The sequence below is a fragment of the Opisthocomus hoazin genome, chromosome 1, assembly GCF_030867145.1.
Source record: "Opisthocomus hoazin isolate bOpiHoa1 chromosome 1, bOpiHoa1.hap1, whole genome shotgun sequence".
NCBI classification, from domain to species: Eukaryota; Metazoa; Chordata; class Aves; order Opisthocomiformes; family Opisthocomidae; genus Opisthocomus; species Opisthocomus hoazin.
In genome coordinates, this window is record NC_134414.1 from 20,686,547 (window position 1) to 20,713,286 (window position 26,740).

Here is a 26,740-nt window from a genome sequence, read left to right on the forward strand (position 1 = left end):
AGTGAGATCTCAAAATGTAGTGTCGTGTTAATACAAGAGTAACCCTCCCAGCTGAAAAGACTTTGAGACTTGTCTTTCTCGTAATTTCCTGGTTGACACATAGTATTCCCAAATCAACTGTAGATCAGAACTGACTCCCACATACCAGAGTTATTCAAATTCCCATCTAAACATTCCAGAATATTTTTATGGCATAATTTTAAAGACAGGGATAAGCAAATTATCAGTCTCTTTCATGGAAAATATTCACCAGGCTTAAAGCCAGCTGTGACAACAGCAAAAATCCTTGAAATTTTAGGATAGGTTAGACCTTCCTTAGCTTTAGCTTTAGCCACAGAAAAGCCAAGTACATTTGGTTCTGCAATGTCAGAATCAAACTCCCTTGCCAACATTTTGAATTAATTGAAATTCCTTTTTCTCCCAGTAACACATTCCACAAAAAAAATATTGCAACCAATTCTAGTTAATGGTCTTCTGCAAAAAATAGCAGAGCAGAATGAGTCATGTTCTCAGTTGGGGATAGAGAAAAGATGAAGAAGGAATGAAAAAATGGGCAACATGAGCAGCATTTGTAAGGCTGCTGATGTTACAGCGTGCCAGCTTCCTTTGCTCTTGCATTGGTAGCAATGAGCTAGTGTCGATATTCCATTGTAGTGATGTCACTTGTTTTCAAACTCTGGACTGAATCCTGGTTCTGCTCTGTTGTTCTACAGAACGGAGAACTGAACAATCAATGGAAGAAATTAGCCATTATAGTGTCACCTGACATTTGCTTTCCAATAATCTGTTAAATTTCTTAAGCAACTAGGTTTCAAAATTCCAAAAGTTCAGTCAAGAACAAAGGCTTTAGGAAGGTTTTTACATGGCAATGTCCATGAAAACCAAAGCTTACACATCAAGGGATATATACAATGTGTATTTAAGCAACTAGCACTTTGTTGTAATGTACTTTACTAGTTTACTGTTTAACAGTACATTTGGATTTGTGGTATAAAGTCAAGTTTGAGAGCTCAGAGTGAAAAGAGGTTCTTTACCACAAATATCTTCATTGACTTTTTGGACTGTTTCTATCGATTTGGGTTGTAGTACATTTTAATTCTGCTATCCATAGGTAAGCTGTCAACAGAAAAAGAGAAAATTTCAATGATTCATCATGACTTTTAATAGACTTTTGCATGATTTATTGATGTAAATATACTGTAAATAACTGGTTGGACATTAAAGGGCAAATGAAATAATTTTTTCTTTAACAGACAATTTGGAAATGAACAGTATAAATAGAACACAGCTATCACCACTTTATGTCATTCCATTCTACTGTCAATTTCTTTTCATATACAAATTCACCTTTTTTGTAATCTTGAATACCTAGAAATCTTGCATAATGAAACATGTTATTTACACTGTGTATGACTCACAAATAATTGCAAATAAAAAGTATACAAAATGATTAAAATGTATCATTACATGAAAAGCAAGGAAGATATAGTAGATGTTCTGAATAACTATAAATGCTTACATATTTGTACATATATTTCTGATCTGAAATTGCTAGATGATATATCTGATGATTTTGATCTGGAATACTGGTTGTTATGCCTGCACTACTGGAGAGGACGCAATATTTCCAGACATAATGAACCACTTAAGAAACATTTATGAAACTGCATAGGATGAAATGTAGTCATTTTAGAAAACAAAAATAAAATATTTGACATTGTAAAATGTAAGTAATTTAATTCATGCCATAAAGATACATTGTCTATTAAATCAATACTGTAAGATGGCATTGTAAATAAATCATAACAGAGCTATAACATTTTAAAAATAAGCAATTCACATGGCATTTGTATCATAAAATAGCAGATGTACAATATTATTTACATTGCAAACCAAAGAGATAGTAACCCCACGAAACCGCAGCAAACAAATTATTCAAAACATTGACCACAGACCTGATTCATAAAATATGCAGGAATGTGTGTAGAATGTGTGGAAAAGTAAGTCCTTAAATGCTGCATTAGATACTGGGTGTGCGACTCCCACCTACAACCACCCGATGAGGTATGGCCGCAGCCCCGCCAGCCCTGCTCACAACGTTCACAGAAGGCCTGGCCAAAGCACACTTTGCACAAGGCCCCCGCGTCCCCTAAGTCACCTGTTCACTTGAGCACACACAGGACCACAGCCCAAACGGCCCACGTAGCTAAGTTTTAAGTCCAAACGCAGGTCAGGGGAAAGTGCTGACTTGTTCCTACATGGAATGTGTTAAACATTGACATGCCGGACTATGATTCTGTTTACAGACTGAGCGTTACCCAGCAAATATAACACTTACAGAATCAGACCGCTGATGGTTTTGTACAGCAAGGAGTGTGGGATACGGTTTCAATGCTCTTTGCAGACTTTTAAGCCAAACAAAAACTCATATTAGCCATAATGGGAGTCATTTGGTTTTGCTCTGCAACGATCATCAGGAGGTAGGAAGCATGCAATTGTTCAGAACACTGTGTTTCTGGCATGGCAGTACTGGCCAAGGTTTTGACTGTGCTGTAATAATCTGCTTCATTTGTGAAGGCTTAGGACTGCCACAGATCACTCCTGATTCACACCAGCATTCAAAGTTCCTACCACAGAACTTTGCTGGAAAGTGAGCCCTACTTGTCAAGTCCCAACAGGGTATTTGGGTATTGACCATTTCAGCAACAAATCTTTAACCAATAGTTGTTAAAAAGGACAGTCACCTCCTGCCCCATGGCAGTATTATAGCGACTCAGTATAGAATTTACCCATGGAAACTCGGATACGACTCTTGTGAGACAGATGATCAGTGTTGGCCACTGCATTTGCGTGGTGTTAGTTCCACATGTGGAGATTGCAAAGCAGATTTAAGAGAATATGAAGTTTTACAAATGAGCTCTACCTCACAATCCCCCTCACTTTGCTTTTTTTTTTTTTCTTCTTTTCTTATTGTTCCAGATAGTTTTCGTGAAATGACAGAGTAGGTGGTACCAATTAAATACTCCTGCCAACATCTGAAATTCCAAATGCTGCAACTTCCACATTTTTTCCTTAGTGTTTGCCAGGTTGAAATGCATGACCATGTGTCTGCACGAGCTGAGCAATGAGTCAACATGTGCTGTGCCCATACACATCAGCTCTGAAGTGTGAGACGCGTCCAGCGCACTTGCAAAGCTGGTCTGCCCCCAGCAGTAAACCCAACAAAACTCTTCTCGCCTGAGATACAGAATTGTTCTGCATGTTTAGCATGGCCTTTTATCCAGCATTTCCAGACAGTGGGCAGCCCAGTCGGAGATGTTGTCTTGGTTGAATGGATGTTAAAAAATTCCAGACGAACAGACAGAAAAAGGTATCACACTAGTGATGAAGCAACTACTCTTTCATGTGGTAGCATGGGAAGGCAAGTTTGCAACATACTACTGGATGCAGTCGTGACATATGGGAACTCGAATAATGCAAAGACACAGACTTAAACTAATTTTTTGACATTTTAAAGGATGGGAGAATAATAATAAATACAGTCTGGATGGTATCTTGAGCACCTGGCAGTGTGACTGAACTTGTACTTTTCATTTTACTGCAGTGCTTAGAAAACCAAGCGCTGTCAATGAAACAGCGAATTAGCTACCTTTGTGACAATGTAACTTCATTTGATTTGAAGCTCTTTTGACTTCATACGAGAGTATGTGGGGGAAGAAACAAGTATTTTATGAGCAACTGTTATGCGTATCAGCAAAGTTTAATGAGAAAAAAAGAACTTAGGAACTTCCCTATGTACCATCTTTTTTAATTAAGTACATACATTTCTTGTGCATAATATTTCTGGATTTGTCTTAATATTCTGTGTTCTTTGATCTTCAGTGACTTAGCTCTGAAATATGTGGCAGAGGTGTCCCGATCACAATTAGGAACAAAATGTTCTTCAGTGGAGTTTCTCTGGAGAAATACTTTTTTCTGGATGTTGTGCTACTAATATGACAAAAATTAGTTAACGTGAGCTATCTACCAAATGACTTCATCAAATAAGGTGAGAACTGACTTGAAGGAAACCTGTATGATATTTATTTTTTAAATGTAGATAATTTCTCCACTACAGTAAAATTCCAGATAAAATGGGAAGCAGAAAATAGAAAAACCTTTGATGAGGGCTGGTGCCATTGTCCATGGCAAAGGCTTCATCAAATGCGTCTGCTATAATGACTCAAGAAACTGAGAAACTGAGTAAGCAATGCAAGATCTTCAGAACTTAGCTAAACTTCAAAGGGGTTTTGTTGTTTTGCTGGTCACTAATAACCCATAAATGAGATTTCTGGATCTATTCATCTTTATGAATCAGGTACTGCGCAAAGGTCATGCACTAAAATAGCTCATTACCGTTCCCTTCCAAATGCATTAATGGGGAGTTAGGCTAGGATGGAGCTCACCACAAGTTAACCAGAAGCATGAGAAAAGAGTATTTGTTGAATATAAATGTTACTGTTAGTATTTAGACAACTGTTAGTATTTAGACAAGGCAAAACTTCTTTGCTTGGTCCTGTGAAGAACAATAAAACCTGTATTTTTATTATAAACATGTATATGAATACTAGCCTAAAACTAGAGGCATTGTAATAGAAGACGTATAGTACACTGTATATTGCTTTTCTTATAGAGTTTACCTTACATTTCTAATATGGTGACAAACAAGTAAAATTTTTCAGGACAAACTAAAAGGACCCCATTGTAACAAACACCGTTATAGCAGGTCACACTATGAAAGCAAGATGTGAAGCCACAACACAGTGCAGGCATGCCATTAAAAGGTAATTTGGGGTACCCTTAGAAGGCTGTTTTATCCTTCTGCTATTTGTTAACAACATGCCTGCATGAGTTTAGTAAAGTTTCTTCTTCTTGTCTGAGGCCTTCAGTGGCTTTGGAAAAAGGAAGGCTAAAAAAGATGAACTGCCTGCCCTCCGTTGCACTATGCAAGAATCACATCACCAAAGCCTACTCAAAAGGAGGCAGAAAGAGAAAATTAAGAAGTATCAACAGAAGCTGAACAGAACAAAGCAATTTAACAAATGACTTCTTTCTCCTAAAGAAGGCCCAGGCTATTGGCACTGTTTGCATTGCTAGAAAAAAGAACCAGCTTATCAGGAGGAGATTCAGGAAAGGCATTCACTGATCTCTCTAGCCTGCAAGACTTACAGATAGCATCTGCTTTTCCATTTCCCAGCAACACATGGAGAAAGGACCCACACTGTATAGAGGCCTGTGTAAACAGTAACTCACAAAACAGTGATTTTAAAACAAGAAGAATAAACTTTAGATAACATTTTTTTTCAGAAGCTCATAGGGTCACAGCTATCAAGATATACATTCTGTTATAGGAAGAGCAGTACAAATGTTAAAGCTTTTAAGACCATATATAGTTCACTGCACACACAATTTTCCCATGGCCTATACATATGGCACATCAATTTATTACACAGACTTATGTTCCCATAGAGGGATTAATACTGAATTCTGCTGTGTTGTACTGGTGCTGCGGCCTTGAATAACTCTTGCTCAATGACACAACACAGGCCTGGTTAGTACATATATTATGCACTTCAACTGCTCGCAGTCAAAGACATAAACGACAGAACCAAAGTTTACTGTTTTGTTTTCAAGTAGAGAAGTCTTTGGTTAGTAATGAATTCAGTTGGTTTGGGGAAGCAATCATAACTGAAATAGTGATTTTCAAGAGGTACTTGCTGTAGCTTCCAGACCACTAAGACTGCCAAATGGATCCCAATAAAAAAACCTGAAATGCAGCATGTAATAGTTTGTATGGATTCTGCTTTTGCTGGCAGGTGGATTCCTTTGCTGAACAGCCAGGACAAGTAACCAGACTCAAATTTGCAATTACTCCCTTGGTTTCAGTGTGGGAAGATCTTGGCTTGTGTGCTTTGCTGAGCTTTTCTGTCCCGGCTAGCTCACAGTAAAACTCTAACCTGCCACATCCCTTCCCAGTAGATTGCAGGCTGGTGTTTTAAAATAATGTTCAGATTTACATCGTACTAAAATTAATTTCTTAACCATTAAGTTGACAGAAATGTCTAACACCACCACCTTGCCTCCTCTGCTTATTACTAAAATGGAAACACTGTCATTAATTAGATCATCCTTGTGTCTGTAAGAAATTTTATACAAACTGCTTTAGTTCACAACATCACAGTGCTCTAAACCCTGATAGAGCTCTAGTATTATTTAATGACATCCAGTATTATTTTAATGCTAAGCAACCTTTGTTGATAGTGAAAGGTTGTAATCTCATATTACTTAGTGCAGACTGCTTGTACAATTGAAGTAGAAGGCTCTTCAGAGAAACTTTACAGGACACATTAAAACAGTATTACAGAACTACACAGAAAGCATTTGCACCCAGGGGAGACTGGTCCATTTCCACCGGAGTGCACACTTTGAGGTGGTCAATCTTCACATTTTAGGAGTACCAAGTATTTTTATCCAGCTTGCAAAACAGAGAAGTTTGAAACAAGACAAGCAGCAATTCTCAGCATTCATGAAGCAGAGACTAAAACTTCACTGCACTGAACTGCTCCTTTCCTTTGTTCTGCTCTCAGTAAATGAGAGACCACCAATACGTGGCTCGCAACTCTTACTAACAATTCCCATCCTAAAACTGAGCATCTTGAACTCAGGTGAACATCCGTCTTCCTACAATAATCCAAGTTTTTTACTCATACCTACAACTTACCTTCACAAATGTCTGGCGTTGTTGTTAGAGTTGTTTGTGACCATCTTAGAATGGAATTAGCCCTCATATTTTACTTTGGTAACACTGAAATCAAAGGGAAAAGTCAAAAGATACAACTCTAAGGCATCAAAGATTAAGCTTCCTCTAGAGTTACCTGCAGAGGAAATGAAGATGAGCCTGAGGAATTGCCAGTTAAATCACCAATTTCAGAATTGCAGCAGGTTCCTGGAAGAAAGGTTTAAGCAAGTATCAGAAGTATGAGTTTTTCCATTCATGGTTTCACGAATTTCATGGCTTTTCCATCAGATGGAAGAGTCAGGATCACAGTGACAGACAACTGGAAAATTGTTATCAGTTCTTCTATGTGAGATATTGCATGCAAAGTTCAATTTGATCTCAAAGGCTTTGGGAAGAGACTGAACTATGACTTGATGGGCTCAGGCTGTGAAGTTCATGCCAATAACACTGTCTTGTTTTGCAAAAGTTTCTCCTAATTATGAATTTATCCCACTGAAACAAATATAAACCACCAGAAGATTTTTAGTAGCATTCAGTTCCTTCTCTAAAGTTGGCCATAGTGGTAGAGCAAAGTGGCAAAGAGAGTAAGGGTATTATTTGTGGCTGTGAAACATTGGTTGGACTCTCCAGGATGGTGGTCTGAAACAGCTTAACATTTGTGTGTTACATCAGTGGATTGCACAACCAGACTACATACAGCCTCTTCAAAACACTATGGAATCCTGCAAAGAGGAAATACAGAATTTTAATAAACTGGGAAAGGTGAAAATCAAATCAAGAAGAAAGTTAGTCATAGCAGTGGAGCCCACCATATTCAGAAAAAAACAGTATTAGTTCTCTTACAATACTCTGCTGAAAAATTCCTCTGTCATTAACTCTGAGCTCTAACGTAACCAAGTTTTAACAGCTAAAGGGATGATAATGACCATGTCTCCCACTGAAGCAACAAGGATGGATGCCAGATGCATGATTTGGTTCAGAGCAATCTCAAGAGTAGGTAATAATATATTCTTAATATCTGAAGATAGCTATCAGACATGGCGTGGTCCTTGTATTTTGTATTTTTTATTCCTAACTACTATTCTACATATTTAACCAGTCATATTATGTTCTATAAAATACAAAGTATGACATGAAATGCGTGTATGGTGTGTAGGATGTGCAATGCAGACAGCTGCCGGTGCTTCTTGTCCTGACATTTCTGTTTCACAACCAAACTTTAACACTAAATGGTATTGACGCTAATTAAATCCCAAAATCAAGATTACACTTGACGTCTCTTAGAATGATGGCCAAAGGCTTCTGCAAGAACAGAATTTGCAAAAAGGACTCTAGCTTATAAGATATCTAAAAGACAATAAGCATAAATACTTTACAAATATTTTTCACAGTGATTTGATTTGCCAATTTAAGTTATTATTTATACCCTACACTTGTCAATGCCTCAGATCTGAAATGCAGGGATTTTATAAAAGGTACACAGAAAAGACACGTACTACATAAAAGATTTCTAAAGAAAGTGGCAAAGATTATTCCTGAGCTATACATATGTCTGCTTCTGAGTATAAAAGTAAAAAAAATTACTTAAGTCATAGGACAAACTGCATGCAACTACTGACAGCCTTGTCTTCAGCTGAGACCCAGCCTGTACCTAGCAGAACTTTTCACCCTTACCAGACAGGCTTAGGTTCCCTGTCTGCAGTGGATTGCTGCTCCTGCAAGGTCATACACAGTACGGTGGAATTGCCCTGCTGTGAAAAATAAATAACTGAAGAATAATGGAGAATAAAGAGTGGTTTGTTTGGGGTTCTTTAAGTCCAATTAAGTAGTAGTACAAATTTGCAAAATCATGGCATAAAAGAGAATTCTTCAAAATGCAGATGTTGAATGTAATGAAAAATAATTATCCACTTTTTAGTAAAGATATGCTGAGGAGTGGGAAGTTGCTTTCACTGTAGCTCTCTTACTAGATTTGGGCTTTGGGAGTTTAGTTTTTATTTTTCAGTTGAATAAGATTAGTGACAAATTATCTCCCCCCCAAAGAAGATAAAAATGTTAAGCCAAAGCCTCTTCTTTTTCAGTATTCAAAGAATGGCTTTAACATGACTTTCACTGCGTAACTTGAGGTAGGTGACTTTGAAAGGACTGTGGCCAAACTGATTCAGCTGATAAAGCAGCAACCGCAAGGTGGATCTGAAAGATGAATAAAACAGAATCAAGACTAAACCCTGTCATTCTTCCAGTTGGTAATTCAGATTATTTTTTATGTGATGTTTGTGGAATTATTAGTAAAATTAAGGTTTTACATCTAAAAATTAAGGTTTATATGAAAAACATAGCAGTGTTCACCCATTGAGGAAAAGCATGAAATCAAAAGGAGCTCTGAGGATGGGACACAGCTGCAGCAGGCATGTGAGGAATCCACTCACACAGCAACTCCCTGCAATGTACCATAGAGGATGGAATGGAGTGGAGACTCCATGGCCATGCTCCGTGATGATAAAGCGGGAAGAAATGGTCCTCTAGAACTGATAAGCAGCTCATCTGGCCCCCTGAGCCAACAAGTTTTCGAAACTTTGCCAAAGTGCTACCCTTTCATGAACTTTGCTCATTTTAATATCATTTTAATACCAAAGCACACCTCCATCCCAAAGGCTACCCACCTCCGAAGTGCGACCACCCCTCTTCGAGTCTGCGCTCTCAATTTTTCGTAAACTATACCTTTAAATGTGAAGCAAGAGAATTTTACACCAATCATGATAAAAGGTATGTATGACTACAGTCACTCAAACTCCACCTTAAAGGTAGAGAGAATATAAAAATAGCCAGGGAAATGGGGGATTTTCGGCGAAGAAGATAACACCGTAGATTTTTCGGAGGAAGACAAGATAACACCGTGAGCAAGTCCAGGGAAACTCCACCTCAGACTGCCTCCGACAGCCGGGCCTGGCCGACGGGCTGAGCCTTGCTTCTCCCCCCCTTGGGACGCCTTGGGTGAGACTTAAACTAAGCGTTTTTCTCGGGAATAGTTACTCCCTAATGTTTATAGCCAGGCTGTATTATTTATAAGCTTTTCACGCATTTTGTATTTGCACGGCAATTCAAAAAACCTATATATCTGTTGCACAAATAAAACCGCACTGTTTAAGTAGCCAGTTGTCACAGTTTCTCACTGAACGCGACCAAATGCAGCCGTGCTAGTTCATGAGCGCGACTGGACTGAAGGTGCAGACTGCTATTAGTGTATCCAGAATCGTGGTAGTTTAATATACATATTAAATGTGACTGGACTGGTAGTGACAAATTGGACATCACTCAGAATTAAAACCTCGCTGCACCTAGCTTCTCACCCCAGTGAAGAGCATTAGAAAGCAAGGGGGTTTATTTTTCTGCCAAATTAACGTGACAATGTTATAGATAACTTGCTTTGAGAAATTTTTTTGTTGCTTTTTCTCCAGATGTTATGATATTTTGATTTGCCCTCACCTCTCTTACTGAGTCCATACTTCTCTGGCAAGTGCATAATGTCTATTTTTAGCTCCATGAGCTACTAATCCAGTTTCTCTGACAACTGCAATTTGCTGGAAGAAACGACTAGTGTTACGCTGTCTCAGAGCTATGAGCCCATTTGAGAAATTAGCTTCTTAGCTGACCTTTAAAGCCAGTGAAAATAATGTGCCTGCAATTCCGCAGGGTTTGGATTTCATTATCACAGCAGTGTGTGTGAGACGGGATGCCCCTGCTGCACAACTCTGCCTCTTTGTTTTGTTTTCTTGGTAATTATAGAAACTGTTTACTGTACATGGAAAATCTGCAAGTTTTCTCAGCTCTTGAGGACAATACTATTTCTAATTCCTTTTCTCTGGAGGGAGCGACAGTTCACAGTGTGGAGGACTGCATACTCTTGCTTCTTCCCAAGAAGAACTTTCCCACGGTCTCCCTAACCAGGGAGGCCACAGATGTCTAAGGATCAGAATGACAACTGCAAACAGAAGAGAGAAGTGTGGGAGCAGTGTAGCAGAGTGGCAGCCCTGGCCCTTCCCACCTGCCTCTGGTTCACTGCCTGACCCAAGACCCTGTCTGAGAATTCGGGGACTCCCAAATGCATAATAATGCAAATACAATTTAGGACAGGTCAGACAGAAGCTTTAGTAACTGTGATCGTAGTTAGAAAAAATTGAACCAGCATCTCCCTCTCTGCTCCCCTGTTCTTTCCAAGTGATTGTACAGACCAACCTACATACTGTTTCAGAAAAAAGAAAGAGGTAAGGAAAACCGATCATTTCAATGTTAACAAAACCAGGTATCCCTCCATCCCTGGGAGGGATGGACTCCTTAAGTAGGAGTGTGCTAACTGCCACTCTCCTAAGAAGGAATCAAGCAGTAAATAAAATCATGATACGGAGAGATGGCTCTTGGTGAAGCCTATAGGAATGGTACACCAGTATTATCTTAGCTCAGAAGTGGGGAATTGGAAACAATCACAGACTGACAGGTTTCAGTTGAAATTAATGTTCTTTTAGTTAGGATAGATAGAGATCTGACCCCTCATATCTCAAATATTAATAATTTTACCACCACAACCCTTTGAATCTCTGGTTGCATCCGGGCCCCTGCCCCGATGTCTTTCTCTCTATGTATATTTGCTGTTCTGTCCTATTACATCCTCCCATTCTTATCAGCAGTGCAATTCATCTCACCTACAGTATGGCAGCTACCTGGAACTAGTTCTCCACCTCCACAGTGTAGTCACTGCAGAGAGAGGCAGTGACTATCTCATCCTAAACACCCTACCCAAGAACAATTATTCTTTGAGATGCCAGAATGTCTGCACTGACTGTAGAGGGAGCTGACTTGACTAGCTCAGACCAGACATATTTTTAAAATACCTAATTTTAGGTTGCCAAATTCCTTGGTGCACTAGAGCACAATGGGTCCCATTGCAACTTGGGCAGACTGAGACATAAGAATAATAAGCAATATTCCAGCATCAAAGACATTAATGGCTGCAGCTTAGTAAACTGCTAGTTTTCTAGCGAGGCAATACAAATGACATGTATTGGGATGGGAATTCTGTCTATATTGGAGTTTCTTTAGACTTCAGTAAAAGACACTATGCTGACACACGTTAAGAAGCACGTTTAATGCCTTGCATTGAGGTGCAGTGTATCTCTTAATACACTCCAAACCAACAGAGTTAAATATAGGCCTTACCTAACATGATCTGCTTGGCATTTTTGCAGAAGGTTCTCGGGGAAATACTGCTCTCTTTGAAATTAACTATAAACCACCATTGGTTGAATGTGCTTTTGAAAACTCCATGTATAGGACTGTTTCTGAAGGAATAGTGTGAACTGTAGATTATGTCATAGACTTTGTATCTTTTTGTGATAAATAGTATATCTTTTTGTGATACAACAGTCTTCCAAGCTTTCTTTCAGTTTAGGCATTTCTAAACAATATTTACTTACACAGCAGAAGAGCTTCCACTTTTTTAAAGTGCTAACATTTAAAGTACCATACCCCTACATACTTTTTAGAAGGCTTTCTCACTATCACCTCCAAATTTCTACCAGTTGGCAAAGCACCACACTTGTAATGTTTTGCATGAAGTTTTGCTTTCAGTATCAGAACTCACAGAGGAATTCTGAGTCCTACCTCCAGAAAAGTCAAACCATATAGGAAGATTCTTCTTTGCATTTTGCATTTAGGATTTTTAGACTTTCTTTTTCCCCCACAATTTTTCTCTGCAACTAAAGATTCAACTCTTCTTTAAAATACAAAACAACTTTCCCTCCTCCTAAGACAGTGCACTTCTCATGCAATTCCACTAAAATTCTAAGGATTATGGATCCTAAAACTCATCCTAATGCCTTGAGAGTTCATAACATTGTGTACAGCACTTTCTTGCATTTTGCATCATACCCAGGATACTCTCTGGGTCATCCAACTTCCAAATATACAGAAGCTGAGAATCAACAGCACATCTATGCGCAGTAGCTCTCTCCTACGCATATACTTCACTTTCTTCAGCTGCTTTCTCTCTGTTGGCTTCTTGCCTATATACTTCGCAGGGCTTGTGAGAAGATTCTGGATAGAAATGCTTACACACTTTAACACTGGCAAGCACGTGGAACTTGACTTAGAGATGTAATGAGCAAGTAAATCTTAGACTCAGCTTGACACTCCCTCAGTAAATGAGCTAAATTGGATGCAGTTGGCTGGGAAATGATTTCTGCCTTAGGATCCCTCAGAACATTGTAAAAGTGGGTAACAAGCCTCTTCCTCCCTGAAGACCAGAGCATTCATATGCTCACAGTAACATACCAGGGAGCATCACCTTGAAAAAAAGGTGTAAAAAAATGCATAGATTAGAAACAATTCCACATTTCGTCATCCAGCACAGGTTAGCACTAGGAAAATATGCCTTGCTGCTGGTTTGACATTTAGAATTTGCTTTCACACATCATTATGAACAGCATTTCAAAGGAACATAAACATTACAGATTTATAACATTCCCAAAACTTATTTAAGCATTCAGAACCTCAGGATCATTCAGTAAGGTAGGTTCAACCTTCAGAAAGAGGTTGTACTTAGAGAAAATGAGATTGAGATCTATGTCCCTTGTGGGACACTGAAAATTTTACTTCCTCCTTCTTAGCAAATGCAAATAACCTGAAGCAGGCAGCTGTGCTTTAAGTGTACAGTTTCAGAATTACTTTAACAAATCAGAAATGCCATAGAAACATTTAAAATAAATATACATGTCCACACTTATTTTCTCTTTTCCGTATGATCTGTTCTCTTAAGCAATAGCTCACTTTAAAAAAAAAAACCTCTCCTTAATATTTTTTCATTCCTAATAATGTTCTTCTGCAATAAGCTCAGAAACTCTGATATTGATTTAACAGTAGGTTCCAGTCTCATTAGGGAAGGAAAAAATAATACCTTAGAGGTATAGTGGTAATAAACAAATGCCAAAATGGATTAAGCAGTATTCCTCCCCTCTGGTATTCATCAGTTTTAGCTTCTATTTACTGTTGTGTATAATGCAGAAGCTATTCATTATATCTACCTGCCTGTTTTATTGCTCATATCCATCATGCCTGGGCATATCTTGCATGTATTGTTGGTACTGTTGTTTCTAGGATGGAATACCAGTCTTACTCAGTGGGTAGTCTAAAATATTCTACAACTAAAATGCTTTTCTAATCCTGACCTTTAGTTCTGATTTTGTTCTTCCTTATGCAAGTAGAAACATATAGGCAACAAAAGGCAACACCTCACAAAATCATGTGATGACTACATACTCTTCTCCCCTGGGGAAGAGGATGGAAGGACAAACAACACATGACAGGGTGTTACTCTGTCATTTAATGTTCTGCTAAAAGGTGATTTGTTAATGTGATCAGTGTTGTACAAGAATCTATACAGAATAGATTAGCATGGCTTTACTTAGTGCTTCAAGAGTAGTCATTAGAGAGTATTGCTAGGGAATAATTATCTAGAAAACATACAGCTCAGTGTGAGACCTTCTGCTAATGGAAAGTTAATTTTGGGCCTACAAAATCATAAAAGCATAAAAAATGTGTGTTAATGATAACCCGGCAACTATCTCTCTGCTTTTCAGAATTTATGTATTTTATGACCATCTTTACTACAAGATAACTAACAAGGTTTATGTAAGCATTCTGGCATGCAGCTCAGGTGAAGATGGCACAGAAGTTTTGCATAATTGGGCTAGGAGCTCTAAGCTCAAAAGCTTTTCCAAATCACAGTCCTAATGGCATCCAGGAGATGTGATTGGCAGTGCTGATATCATATGTAAAGGGTTCAGATATCAGAACCAAATATTTTCAGAACTGCAATATCACCTGTTCTTGACAGTCACCATGGCTACCGTACCAAACCTTTATTTACCCTGGAATCTGCTTATCTATCCCTCTGCCACTTAGTTTGATCCAATTAATTTTGGCCATTGCAAAACTCTGAAAAGCAGCACAGACTAAAAGATTTCAGACACAGCATTTGGGCTGGAAAGAGCTTAATTCAGTGGGATCAATCCCACTTATCTTGGCCAACAAAAAAAACATGTCTAGTCTAAGTTTGCTATCTGTGGTCACTGAGAAAGTTAAGCACACTCAGGCATTTAGGCAGCCTCATGCTGTGTTTAGAGCAGTAAGGACAAGTGCCTGAAAGCGCTTACCTGTCTTTTGGTATTCAGAGGAAACTTGATTCTTGGAATGCTAAAGCTGAAGAAAGGTGAAGGCAGAAGTGAGCACTGCTGCAGCCAAGGCAGCCAGCGGGTCTCTCTTGACGCCCTTTCACTCCCCTGGCTCCCTGCTAGCCATCAAGCAGGAAAGACACTTGTTTCTCTGAAATCCTGTCTTCTCTTTTTGTCCAAAATAAAACATATTCAGCCTCACTCTGCCTTTGGAAACTAAAATTCGAAGAGCAAACAGCTGGTTTAACATCCGCCTCCACTGATCCTTTTGTTACGGCTGCCAGGAAAGTTGCCACTTTGCATCACTTACTGTATTGGCCTCTCTGACGTGAACCCCAGCCCACAGGGAAGTGGAGTGGGATGCCTCATGGTGTTTTTCAGAGGCCATTTTGTTGCTATAGTGACATGGTGATACTAACCTGGACCACAGATAACTGGAGGTCAATATCTCTAAGCCAAAGCAACAAGTAAGCATCTGCAGAGGTGAATGATCTGTCACCTATGACTGCATTGTTACACTCCCCAGTTTCACTTGTTTGCTTGCTTTCATGCGTGATTAATAGCCAAGCCACAAAAGATCAATCATGTATATGAGGTTAAACTGTTTACAGATTTTTGTTGTAAGGCTGCTCATGCATTGCAAATTAGTAGCGTTGTTAAGGAGTAATTCATAGCTGCTGGGATAGATTTAGTGCTTGGAAAAGTTAGAAACATGCCATGGACTGTTCATATACCGACTTCACCACCCGAATCCACCAGTGACAACTTGTAATGCCGTCTTCTCCCTCTTTAATAATGTGAGCGCCTGCAGTGTCACTGTAGCAGTTTTGTCTCTGCTGCAAAGAAGCGTAAGATCGGCCCTTTAATCCCAGTTATTCTTTAGATATAAGCAGCCATCTCAACAACAGATGCTAATAAGAACAATAACAGGAATTACTCACTGTCTATGTCACGTATAGGGAGCTAAAGAAAGGAAAGTGGAGGTCTTTTGCAGAGCAGAATCCTGCCTGAGAGTAGGAAATAGCATGCAAGGTGATGGAATTAGGAACAGTAGCAGGAGCTGATCAACATCTGCCTGTCAAGTCTCCTGCACGCTCAGCATCTTCAGTTCATCCACAGCCCCTACTGTCACTGGCACCCTCAATCCCAGTAAATTGTTATGAATAATGTATTACCTTGAAGGAATGGAACCCACTGTTTCTGAGTTTGACAAGCTATTTTATGCTTCTTGTCTCAATGCTAATTTAAGTATGTTGCGATTTCCAATATTACACATCTATAATTTTCCAAAAGATCACCAGAACCCAAAAAATAAGCCAGAAGCTCTGAGGCTGCATTAAGACAGGGAATTAGCTCTCCTCAGTGAGCTCTAAGCACTCAGCAGAGGTGAGGCAGTGGCCTGCGACTGGAAGAGGAAAACCCAGAAAATGCCATAAGATTGTGATGCTGCTGTTGGATTCCAGACTTCTTGGCAGGAGCATCTGCATGAAGCATGCAAGTGTAACAGCTTGTGGCAGCTGAAGGATCTGAAAGCTGCCCAGCAGTTATATTGCCCCAACAACGGATGCAGGTTTCATACTCATTTGCAATTCAACCCAGCAGTTTTGGGTGATATTATTTTTTCCTTAATTTTTAAATTGTCTGGGAGAAGGATCTATTCAGAAGAAGAAATCTACAACGTGAAATCAGTTAGCTAAGTTTAAGCCTCAGTGCTGTACTATGAAACTTTTAAATGTATGCAACATGTCGTGGTTCTGCACTTTTTGCTTTGTACAGAAAAAAAATGAAAGAGGCATGTTAACAGAAAACAGAGAAAAGGTGGTTATACAACTGATACCACTGCCAGGCTTGGTAGGGAACACCGTAAGCACAGGAGACAGCATTGTGAAATGGCATATGCACACATACGAATCGCAGTAGGGCCTGCTAATGACTCGACTGGAGGGATTTCTTCTTCAGAACAGGCAATTCCCATACAAGGTTTCCAAGATTTTTAAAGTGTTGGTTTTCTGTTTGCAGAAGCATGTTTCCATGCTCCAAAATGCCTTTTGAAACAGACTCTGATCTGAAACTGGACGTGGGAATGAGCAGTGAAGCCAAAACCACAACCACAGTTAATGACCATTGGCTCTGTGCAATTAAAAAAGAAATATTGTGTGGGATCCAGCAAGAAAACCGCACTTTGAAGGTCCTGGCTTAGCAACAGTTCTCCCATGAAGTGGCTTTCATTTTTGAATGGGAGATATTACCAGTGATGCAAAACAAAATTTATCCACCACTCTGCCACCTCCATCACTTTTTCCTTCTTACTCTGAGTTCCTGACCTATCATCTGCCCTGCATCACAGAAGAGAATGTATGATGCAGAGCTTCAAGCAGATGGAAAAATCTGACATAAGATCTGTAAAAAGTGTTCTGGGGGAAGGACTGCTGCTTCTGTTTACTTAGGCCTCATGACTTTTGTACAAGAAGTTGGCCACTGGGTCTGCCTCTGCCATCAGTCCGTGGTCTCTGGTCCCTCTGAGCCTGGAGCGGAGGGAAGCTGCACAGAACAAGCTCGCCACAAGCAACCAATGACCCCAGATAGGGTCCTCACATCATCCTTACTTTGCCCTGTACAGGCAATATGCAGCAGATCTCCTCCCTCTACTGTCAGAGAGGGTGGATTTGTTTCATACGGAAACTCAAGTCAGCAGATGTTGCTACTTGCAGCTGTGTGAAGAAACGCAAGCGTGTAAATTCTTAATCAGAGCGACAAAAGATCATCTATTTTATAGGAAGGAAACTATTAGAATAAAATTCCAACTCTAGTATGTGATTTCTGCATCCATTTCAGCACCTCTGTCCTATCCACCTCATCATCCCAAGGTATAAAAACTGAGAACCTTTTTATTTGTGAAGACAATACTAGGCAAATAAGGAAGTTTTCCCTAAGAGTAAAAGAAAGTGTTGTTGAAGAAATGTTGGGTCTGACTACCATCTAATATACTTCACAGCATCAACCTTGGTAATAAATTTCATTTCACTTTGTAAAGATGTCCAACAAAAAAAACTTGTAACCTAATATTCCAGGCAGCAGATGCAACTACTAAGTTAGAGTAGTACTTAGAATTTGTTTTAAACTTTTGTCACACTGAGACAGAAAAATGTCCCTAGAGAGATGACACTTTTTTATTGATTTGCTTTGTTCTAACACAGAAAAAAATAACACAATACTTAGCATCAGTGCTGAAGTTCTGGACAAGTTACCTTTACACAAGCTTATAAAAAGCAGAGACTGCATATTCTTATACAGTAAATCTACTCTAATTTGGGGAGCTAGATGATTTATTTGCAAACACTGTCATTGTCTCCATGGTGATGCTCACACCAGTTTTTAGTTTTTCCACTGGTCACTGCAATTATAAATTTCCTTATAGAATAAACAGTCACTTGAAAGGATGAGGATGGTGATGATACAAAAATTTTTAGATTGCTTCTCCAAACTGCTAGTAGAATTAGCGTTTACCTGTCATTTCTCGTTTAAATGTTTCCATAGATCTACCAAGATCAGCCACGGATATAACCTAGACATTTCCTGTTGGCAACTGTGAGAGACAAGTTACTGAGCTACAAGCTTTTGATCTGAATCACTATGTTTGTTCTCTTCACAGAGGACTATGGGTGGTGAGAAAAGCACAAGTTTGGCCAGAGAGATTGGTACTCTGACATTAGCACCTACTGAGCAATGAGGATGTGCCAGTAAAGTCAGAATGAAATCTCAATCTATTGATAGCTATTTTAAAAATTTTCACTTCAGGGAACTAGGTAAGCGAAACCACAGCTTTATTAGCTAGGAAGTGGTGTTCCTCTTCCAGTGGTGAAAAATCAGCTTCTCTCACCACGTCTCACTGATGTTCCCAGGAAAAAAAATGCATGCTACATCCTGAGTAAAAAATGCATGCTACATCCTGTGTATGTGCAAACTGATGGCTGTACGCTAAAATTTGTCATCCTATGCAGTAAATTCTCAGATCTGCATTTGCGTGGAGATTCTGCAACCTCAAGCTCGAACAGTTTTCGTTAAGTCATTCTTCAGATAGGCAGCAGAGCTTCAGATGCTGTTTATCAAGGTAGATAAAAGATTAACTCCTCCAGTCCTCATGAGGTTAAACAAGGCGAAGCGCAAGGTCCTGCACATGGGTCAGGGCAACCCCTGCTATCAATGCAGGCTGAGGGATGAAGGGATGGAGAGGGAAGGGATTGATTCTTCTGCCGAGAAGGACTACTGGTGGATGAAAAGCTAGACATGAGCGGGCAGTGCATGCTTGCAGAGCAGAAGGCCAACCATATCCTGGGCTGCATCAAAAGCAGCGTGGCCAGCAGGTCGAGGGAGGTGATTCTGCCCTTCCACCCTACTCTGGTGAGACCTCACCTGGAGTCCTGCATACAGCTCTGGAGCCCCCAGCACAAGAAGGACATGGACCTGTTGGAGCAGGTCCAGAGAAGGCCACAAAAATAATGAGAGGGCTGCAGCACCTCTCCTATGCAGAAAGGCTGAGAGAGTTGGGGCTGTTCAGCCTGGAGAAGAGAAGGCTCTGAGGAGACGTTATTGCGGCCTTTCAGTACTTAATGGGGGCTTGTAAGAAAGATGGGGACAGACTTTTTAGCAGGACCTGTAGCTACAGGACCAGGGGTAATGGCTTTAAACTAAACAAAGGTAGATTTAGACTGGATATAAGGAAGAGATGTTTTACAATGACGGTAGTGAAACACTGGAACAGATTGCCCAGAGGTGGTAGATGCCCCATTCCTGGAAAAGTTCAAGGTCAGATTGGACAGGGCTCTGAGCTGCCTGATCTAGTTGAAGATGTCCCTGCTCATTGCAGGGGGGTTGGACTAGATGGTCTGTAAAGATCCTTTCCAACTCAAACTAATCTATGATTCTGTGAATCTCAAGGACGCTCTAATATCAATGGAAGAAATCATTAACATCAGCGTTCCTCTAGAAAGGGAGGGAATTTCCATTTAAGTAAATTTCTGGGCTAATTCCCATGCATCTACCCTCTTCAGGAAAGAAAAAACCCACATCTATATACGTCTGTATAGGTTCAAGGTCTGTATAGGTTCTCATCCAGAAAGGCTTCATGGAAAGGAAGCTTGAAACATGTTCAGCACAGGCTAGTGGTGCCACGCTGACTTGTTCAAACTCTAACACGGGCTACTGGTCAAAGGGGAGAAACACAGCACTGTATTTTCCTCCACAGAAAGACCTAGCTGGATAATTTAGACATGTGGAAAAAGTTATTGACTTTTACTTATTTTCAAAAGGTGCCTCAAGTTATGACAACTTAATCCATAAGTAAACTCTAATTTCTTGTCTGGATTGTAAAAATGCAGAGCTTCTCATGACTCCTAGTGCTGCTGAGAGTCTTTGATTTCAGTGAGCTTTGATCTGGCCCACATAAAGCTATGCCACTTCCAAATCACACTGCAGAAGTCTTAATTCACAATCTGCATGAGCAGAACAACACCAGCCCACTTCAGTACGACCCTAAAGGAAGTACACCTACAGAGGAAAGTTGACTGCCATTATTTTTGAAAAGGAAAACCTAAGAAATAAACAATGCCTGAAAATGTGCCTCTTAGGGGACAGACTGACATCTTGTTCCAATTGGATGCATTGAAGACAATAAAGCTCTATTAATTTTCAACAGCAAAGAGTTGGCCTTTTTTAAAAAAAATTGACACGAACTCATCTAAACCTTGAACTGTCATTTGCATTAAACTGGGGAAAGTATTGCCTTTCCGTCTTCAGTGTTCTTTTCATCTACACTAGACAAAGCAGGGGACCTTTCAGCCAACCCAGCAATAGAGGAAATTTCCAGATGGGCATCATTAATAACAGACAGGAATTTCAATAACAAACTGGAGTAGGAGCACAAGTCCTATTATAAAAAATTGCAGAAAATCAGTATCCAGAGAGCTTCCAGTGTCTGCTGGAATTTCTCCAAACAAGTTTTCACAAGATTAAATTTTTTAAAAAGTCCAGGACTTCTAGAAAAAATCAGTTTGACTGATAATTTAGTGGGAAACAAGCTCCACTGAACAGAACTTTTCTGTTTGTCAACACATTGATCTTGTACACTTTGTTTGCACTGTCCCAGAAGGACTGGACATACAGCACTACAGGACAAATACTGAACATTATTTTACATAGGCAAGACAATGCTCATCTAAAGCTTTAGCACATACATCAGGTAAAGACATTTACCTAAGTGTTTTTTACTGTAAAATATCGATATTTTTGTTGCCAAAAAAGTCAAAAAGTGACTTCCTCCCACGTGTATAACAATAAGGTTTGATAGGCAGAATGTATGAAATACACAATAGCTTCTTCTGAAAAGCTATCTAAGCTCAGCTTACAGTATGTGGAATGTAATTATCCAGAAAGTGAAATATGTATAAAAATAGGTAAAATTCCTACAATATTTTGTACTGAATTATAATTCCTCCTGCCAGGAAGGTTACAAGAGGTCTACAGTATATGTATGAAATGTTTGTTCATAAAGTTAAAAAACATCATTACAGAAGAACACATCAAATGTAGGAATGCATAATCAGAACTGACTCTCAATTCTGCTTAGCTGGTGCAAATCTACAGAGAACCATCTTCCTTTCTGCACAAAACAAAACCAACCTCTAATTTGAGAGTTGAGGGGTTTTTTGTTCGGTTTGGTCTTTCATGTCATAGAGGGGCCAGGCTGAAATTTATGAAAGAAATTCCTCTGGAAGTGGAAGTACATTGTTTAATTTTTTTTTTCCCTATCTCCACTCTGTTTACTGACAGCAGTCACCCACCTTTAAAAATTATTATTGCCTGACATTACATAGAGCTTTTACTGCTTGTTCAGAACAAGGCAGTGAAATAGAAAGAACCTCCAACTCCCCTGTCATGACCCAGTTCTGGGCTTGTGCTTTTTTGACGAGTCTTTGATCTGCAGCAGGCCTCATAGGCTAGTCTCCCGGAGGAACATGGTGCCAATGTTGTAAGAAACCTTTCTCACTCTGGCAGATGGGATGGATGGTTTTGGCGGCTTCTGACCACTTCTGACCTCAAGGAAGTAACAGATCCCAGGAATTTCCTTTGGAAAGTTTTCTGGAAGCTCTTCACGGGAACGAGGGATAAAAATAAAATTTTCTTCCTTTTTCAGAAGCCTAGAAAAAAACAAAACAGAAGGATATAAAAAAATATAAAACACAGACCAGAAACATCTCCTTGGAAGAGATGGATCCTACATGATCCCAAAGAAAAAAGAGTTAAAATTCTACGTAAGGTCGAATAAATCCTAAGCCAGGATCCTTAGCTGATACATATTAACTTAGCATCATCAACTTCAAGGAGCTCTGTTGACTGAGATCAGATGAGGAGATGGTCCATATAAACACATTCTCTGAAAATCAGTTTCAGCATTCAGAAAGTCATGTACCAGAATAATGATCATTATCCATTACGTATCATTTGGCTCACTTCAAATGCTCCAGTCTGGGCAGTTGTGCAGAAATGAACATTTCAGAGTGACAACTACCAGATCTCCTGCTGGAAAGTAGGTATGAAGGCAACAGTGCTTGGGAGCTCTCACAGGCCATCAGCTTGTGCCCTTCTCATACTCAGCAGTACTGGGTTTCATAAATTAGGTTCAAATACAGCAATTCCAGATTCAACAAAAAACAGAATCAAATCTGACATTATTCATCAAAGGTACTCATGGGTTTAATCTGGGCCATGTGGTTGAGGTCAAAAAGGAATACAGGTTCACGGGAGCCATGAAGTCATCCTCCAGGCATACTCATACAAGTGTTACAACATCACAGACCTGACCATGCTGCCTTTTGCCATTTATCATCTTCCTCCACAGGGGAGAAATTTGTGTCAGGCTGCATCTGAAAGTTTAGGGCCTCTTTATCAAGCATCTTCCATGAAAGTAGTTGGACTTATAAAATGAAAATAACTTTATACATTTTCTTTTTGTTTCCAGTAAATTAAGTTAGGGGTACTCAGTCCCTTACAGCGTTGAAAAGAGCATTTTTAAGGTAATGGCAAATTCTGAGCATAGTTGGATATATGAAAGCAGTCTTCATCTTTTCCCCTAACAAGATATTTATTCTTTCTCTCAGTCAGTCTTATTTGAAGTTCAAAAAAATCAGTGGGAAGAACGTTATTATCTTCAGTGGATTTTGTAATAGGTTTTTTATTTAATGGGTCTGAAGCTGATTTTGGGGAAAAAAGTGAGTGAATGAATCCTGTTGCCAGGAGAAATTTCCAGGATTCTCAGCACATGTAATAGCACTTCCTTTACTGAGTATTTTTCGTGGGTTTTGGCTCAGAAAATCTGTGTGAGCTCACTTAAATATAAAGGCATTTTCTTCCCAGCTTTTATAATCAGTTGGTTATAAATCCAACAATGTTTTTGCCTTTGAACTTCTGTGGTGGTCTTTGTTTAGCATGTGGTTTGAATGTCATAAACTATTTTCCAGACTGTCAATTTTATGATCAAAATACTGTAATCTTTTCTAAATTGCATGAGAGTTTGCAGAGCCCTCTAAAGAGCAGCTTCTCTCTTTTCATCTCTGCAATGCTTGGGGTAAATTTTTGCATTTTAAAACTACAGGCTTAATACAATGAAATAACTCCTTGCTGCTTCCCAAACTAGATTTCTGCAAGCAACATTTAAACTCTTTCTGAGTTAAATCTGTAAGCTTTCACTGCAGTCATTCTTCCCCAAAATGACTATTCACTATGAGGCATCTGGCCTTGCTGAAAATCAATGGTTTCCTTCTCAGAGCCTAACATTATCTAATTGTAATGACAGTTCTGCAAGTCTGAAACTGCAATAGATATATATATACACTCTTTGATTCAGTTCAGGGCTGGCACTGACTTTAGTTGCCATTTCACACTATTTTCCTCATAGAACAAAAGTGCAAGATATTAATTAAAGGCCTTATTTTCACCTGTTCTGTGAATTGTAATTTGGTTGCAATTAAATGGTCTGAGAATATCAAAGGTGCCAGGAGTGACAGGTGACTAACCAATTAGCCCTTTGGAAATACCTCCACTACTGGGGCTTCTGATAGATTCCACATCCCTATATTAGGTGCACTGTTTGAATCAGACTTTCACCCTCAGAATCTTTATTGGGATAACATTTCAGCTCCTACACAAGCATGGCAGGAAAACTTATTTACCAAATGCTAGTGGAAGCTTCTTATGATCACATTCTATCCTACCTCCTTTAGTTTATACTTTTAAGAAAAAAAAATTATTTGCTGGCTCTTGCAATAATGCTATTAGGAAGACTTTAATCAGGACAAAAATGGCCTCTTGTTAGCATGGACCCAAAGAACAGGTTCTTCAGATTCCTTAAATAGATTGGTCCTGACACTTTGTTTCCCAGGCTAAGAATGAGATTATGTTTCAGAAATTGCCTCTGATTTCTTATAGCTTTCTGTATACGCTAAAGAAATAGTTATCTGCTAATCCTCTGTGCTTATCAGTTCGGACATTTTTCTGCAGGAATCTTCCCTCCTATATTTAGGCCATCTGTGATATTAAAAAGAAACCAGCAGCAGTTGATAGCCATGGCCCAGATTGACAACCCTTCCTAAGTTTTCTGTCTTCCTTTTCATGGGTAAACAGAACCCCAAAAGATACTTCTGCCAAGCAGCAAAATGAATAATGCAGGTCCTCGGCAAGGGCAAGGCCAAACCATGCAAAGTTTTCACATCTCTCTTCTGGGTCAGGGGAAGAGTCAGTGTAAAGCCTTGTGGTCTGGAAGGTTTCCTGGGTGGTGGCACCCAGTTCTGGTTGGTTGTTTCACCTTTCAAACCACTTTCAGAGCATTTTGTTGTGATCAAGCCAGATTGTCTGTCCTGATAATTTGAGAGCACAATCTACCCTGAGAGCACAACCGATCCTTCACCTTCAGAAAACTATATGGCAGCTTAAACTCTACATAAAGTGTCCCCACATTGTCCCATAGTCATAGAGATTAAGTCAAAGTTAAACAGCCTCTGCAGCTCAGGAATATGCATATAACAACTAGTCTGAAAATACTCCAAAGCATTTATCTCAGCTGTATTTGCTTCATCACTTTTGTGTATTTCCCTTACGAGCACTATTGCAAAGGACATTTTTATAGTAAGTTATTCACAGACACAGAATTCTGGGTTTCCACTCAAACGGTTGGCTATACAATTCACAATTCCGCGCCTAAATTGTGAGGGTCAGGCTACTGGGATGTTGCTAAGAAACTGCCTGATCTGGTGCAGCCTTCTGATTATTACCCCCTCTTGGTAATGCAGTTGGCGGGGACGAGATCGCAGAGAGAATTCCCAAGGCCATCAAAAGGGACTTCAGGGCACTGGGGCGACTGGTTGAGGGATCAGGGGCGCAGGTGGTGTTTTCCTCCATCCCTTCAGTGGCAGGGAACAGCACTGAAAGGGGCAGAAAAAGTCACCTGGTTAACAGATGGCTCAGCGACTGGTGCCATCAGTCAAATTTTGGCTTCTTTGATCACGGGGAGGTGTACACAGCACCGGGCCTGCTGGCAACAGGTTCATCGCAGCTATCTCAAAGGGGAAAAAAGATTCTCGGCCACGAGCTGGCAGGGCTCATTGAGAGGACTTTAAACTAGGTTCGAAGGGGGAAGGGGACATCGCCCTGCTCACTAGGGACGAGCCCAGGCTTGGCGTGCCAGGGTCAGGGGTGAGATTGACAGCCCAGCTCAAGTGTGTCTATACCAACGCACGTAGCATGGGCAATAAACAGGAGGAGCTGGAAGCCATTATACAGCAGGACGGCTACGACTTGGTCGCCATCACAGAAACGTGGTGGGACAACTCGCATGACTGGCGTGCTGTCATAGATGGCTACAGACTCTTTAGGAAAGACAGACCAACAAGGAGAGGTGGGGGAGTTGCTCTGTATGTGAGGGAGCAACTGGAATGCATTGAGCTTGGCCTGAGGGCAAATGAGGAACAAGTTGAAAGCTTGTGGGTTAGAATTAAGGGACAGGCTCACACGGGTGACATTACAGTGGGTGTGTACTACAGGCCACCTGACCAGGAGGAGGAGGTTGATGAGGACTTCTACAGGCAGCTACAAGCAGCCTCACAGTCACAGGCTCTGGTTCTCATGGGGGACTTCAGCCACCCTGACATCAGCTGGAAAGACCACACAGCTAGGCAGGCACAATCCAGGAGGTTCTTACAGAGCATCGATGATAACTTTCTGATGCAAGTGGTGGAGGAACCAACAAGGAAAGCTGGACCTTGTATTAACAAACAAGGAGGGACTGGTGGAGGATGTGAAGGTCAGAGGTAGACTCGGCTGCAGTGACCATGAAATGGTCGAGTTCAGGATCCTGAGTGGAGGAAGCAGGGCGATAAGAAAGATCAAAACTTTGGACCTGAGGAGGGCTGACTTTGGCCTCTTCAAGGAGTTACTGGGAGGAATCCCATGGGTCAGGGCTCTCGAAGGCAGGGGGGTCCAAGAGTGCTGGTCACTCTTTAAACGTCACTTCCTCCATGCTCAGGAGCGGTGCATCCCCCTGAGAAAGAAATTTAGCAAAGGAAGCAGGAAACCTGCATTGTTGAACAAGGAGCTTCTAGCGGAGATCAGGGGGAAGAGAAAGGTACATGGAATGTGGAAGGAGGGACAGGCCACTTGGGAAGAATACAGGAATGTGGTCACAGCG

General features: G+C 40.2%; 1 protein-coding gene across 1 annotated transcript in view; it reads right to left on the reverse strand.

Moving 5' to 3' along the window:
* Positions 1 to 1,137: 1,137 nt before the first annotated feature.
* The window catches only part of GUCY1A2 (guanylate cyclase 1 soluble subunit alpha 2), a 187,469-nt gene continuing 161,866 nt past the window's right edge, over positions 1,138 to 26,740 (reverse strand). Inside the window, exon 8 of the mRNA XM_075418253.1 lies at positions 1,138 to 22,199. Within this exon, the coding sequence (XP_075274368.1) occupies positions 21,992 to 22,199 (208 nt within the window). The 3' untranslated portion in view covers positions 1,138 to 21,991. The remainder of the gene's footprint in view (positions 22,200 to 26,740) is intronic.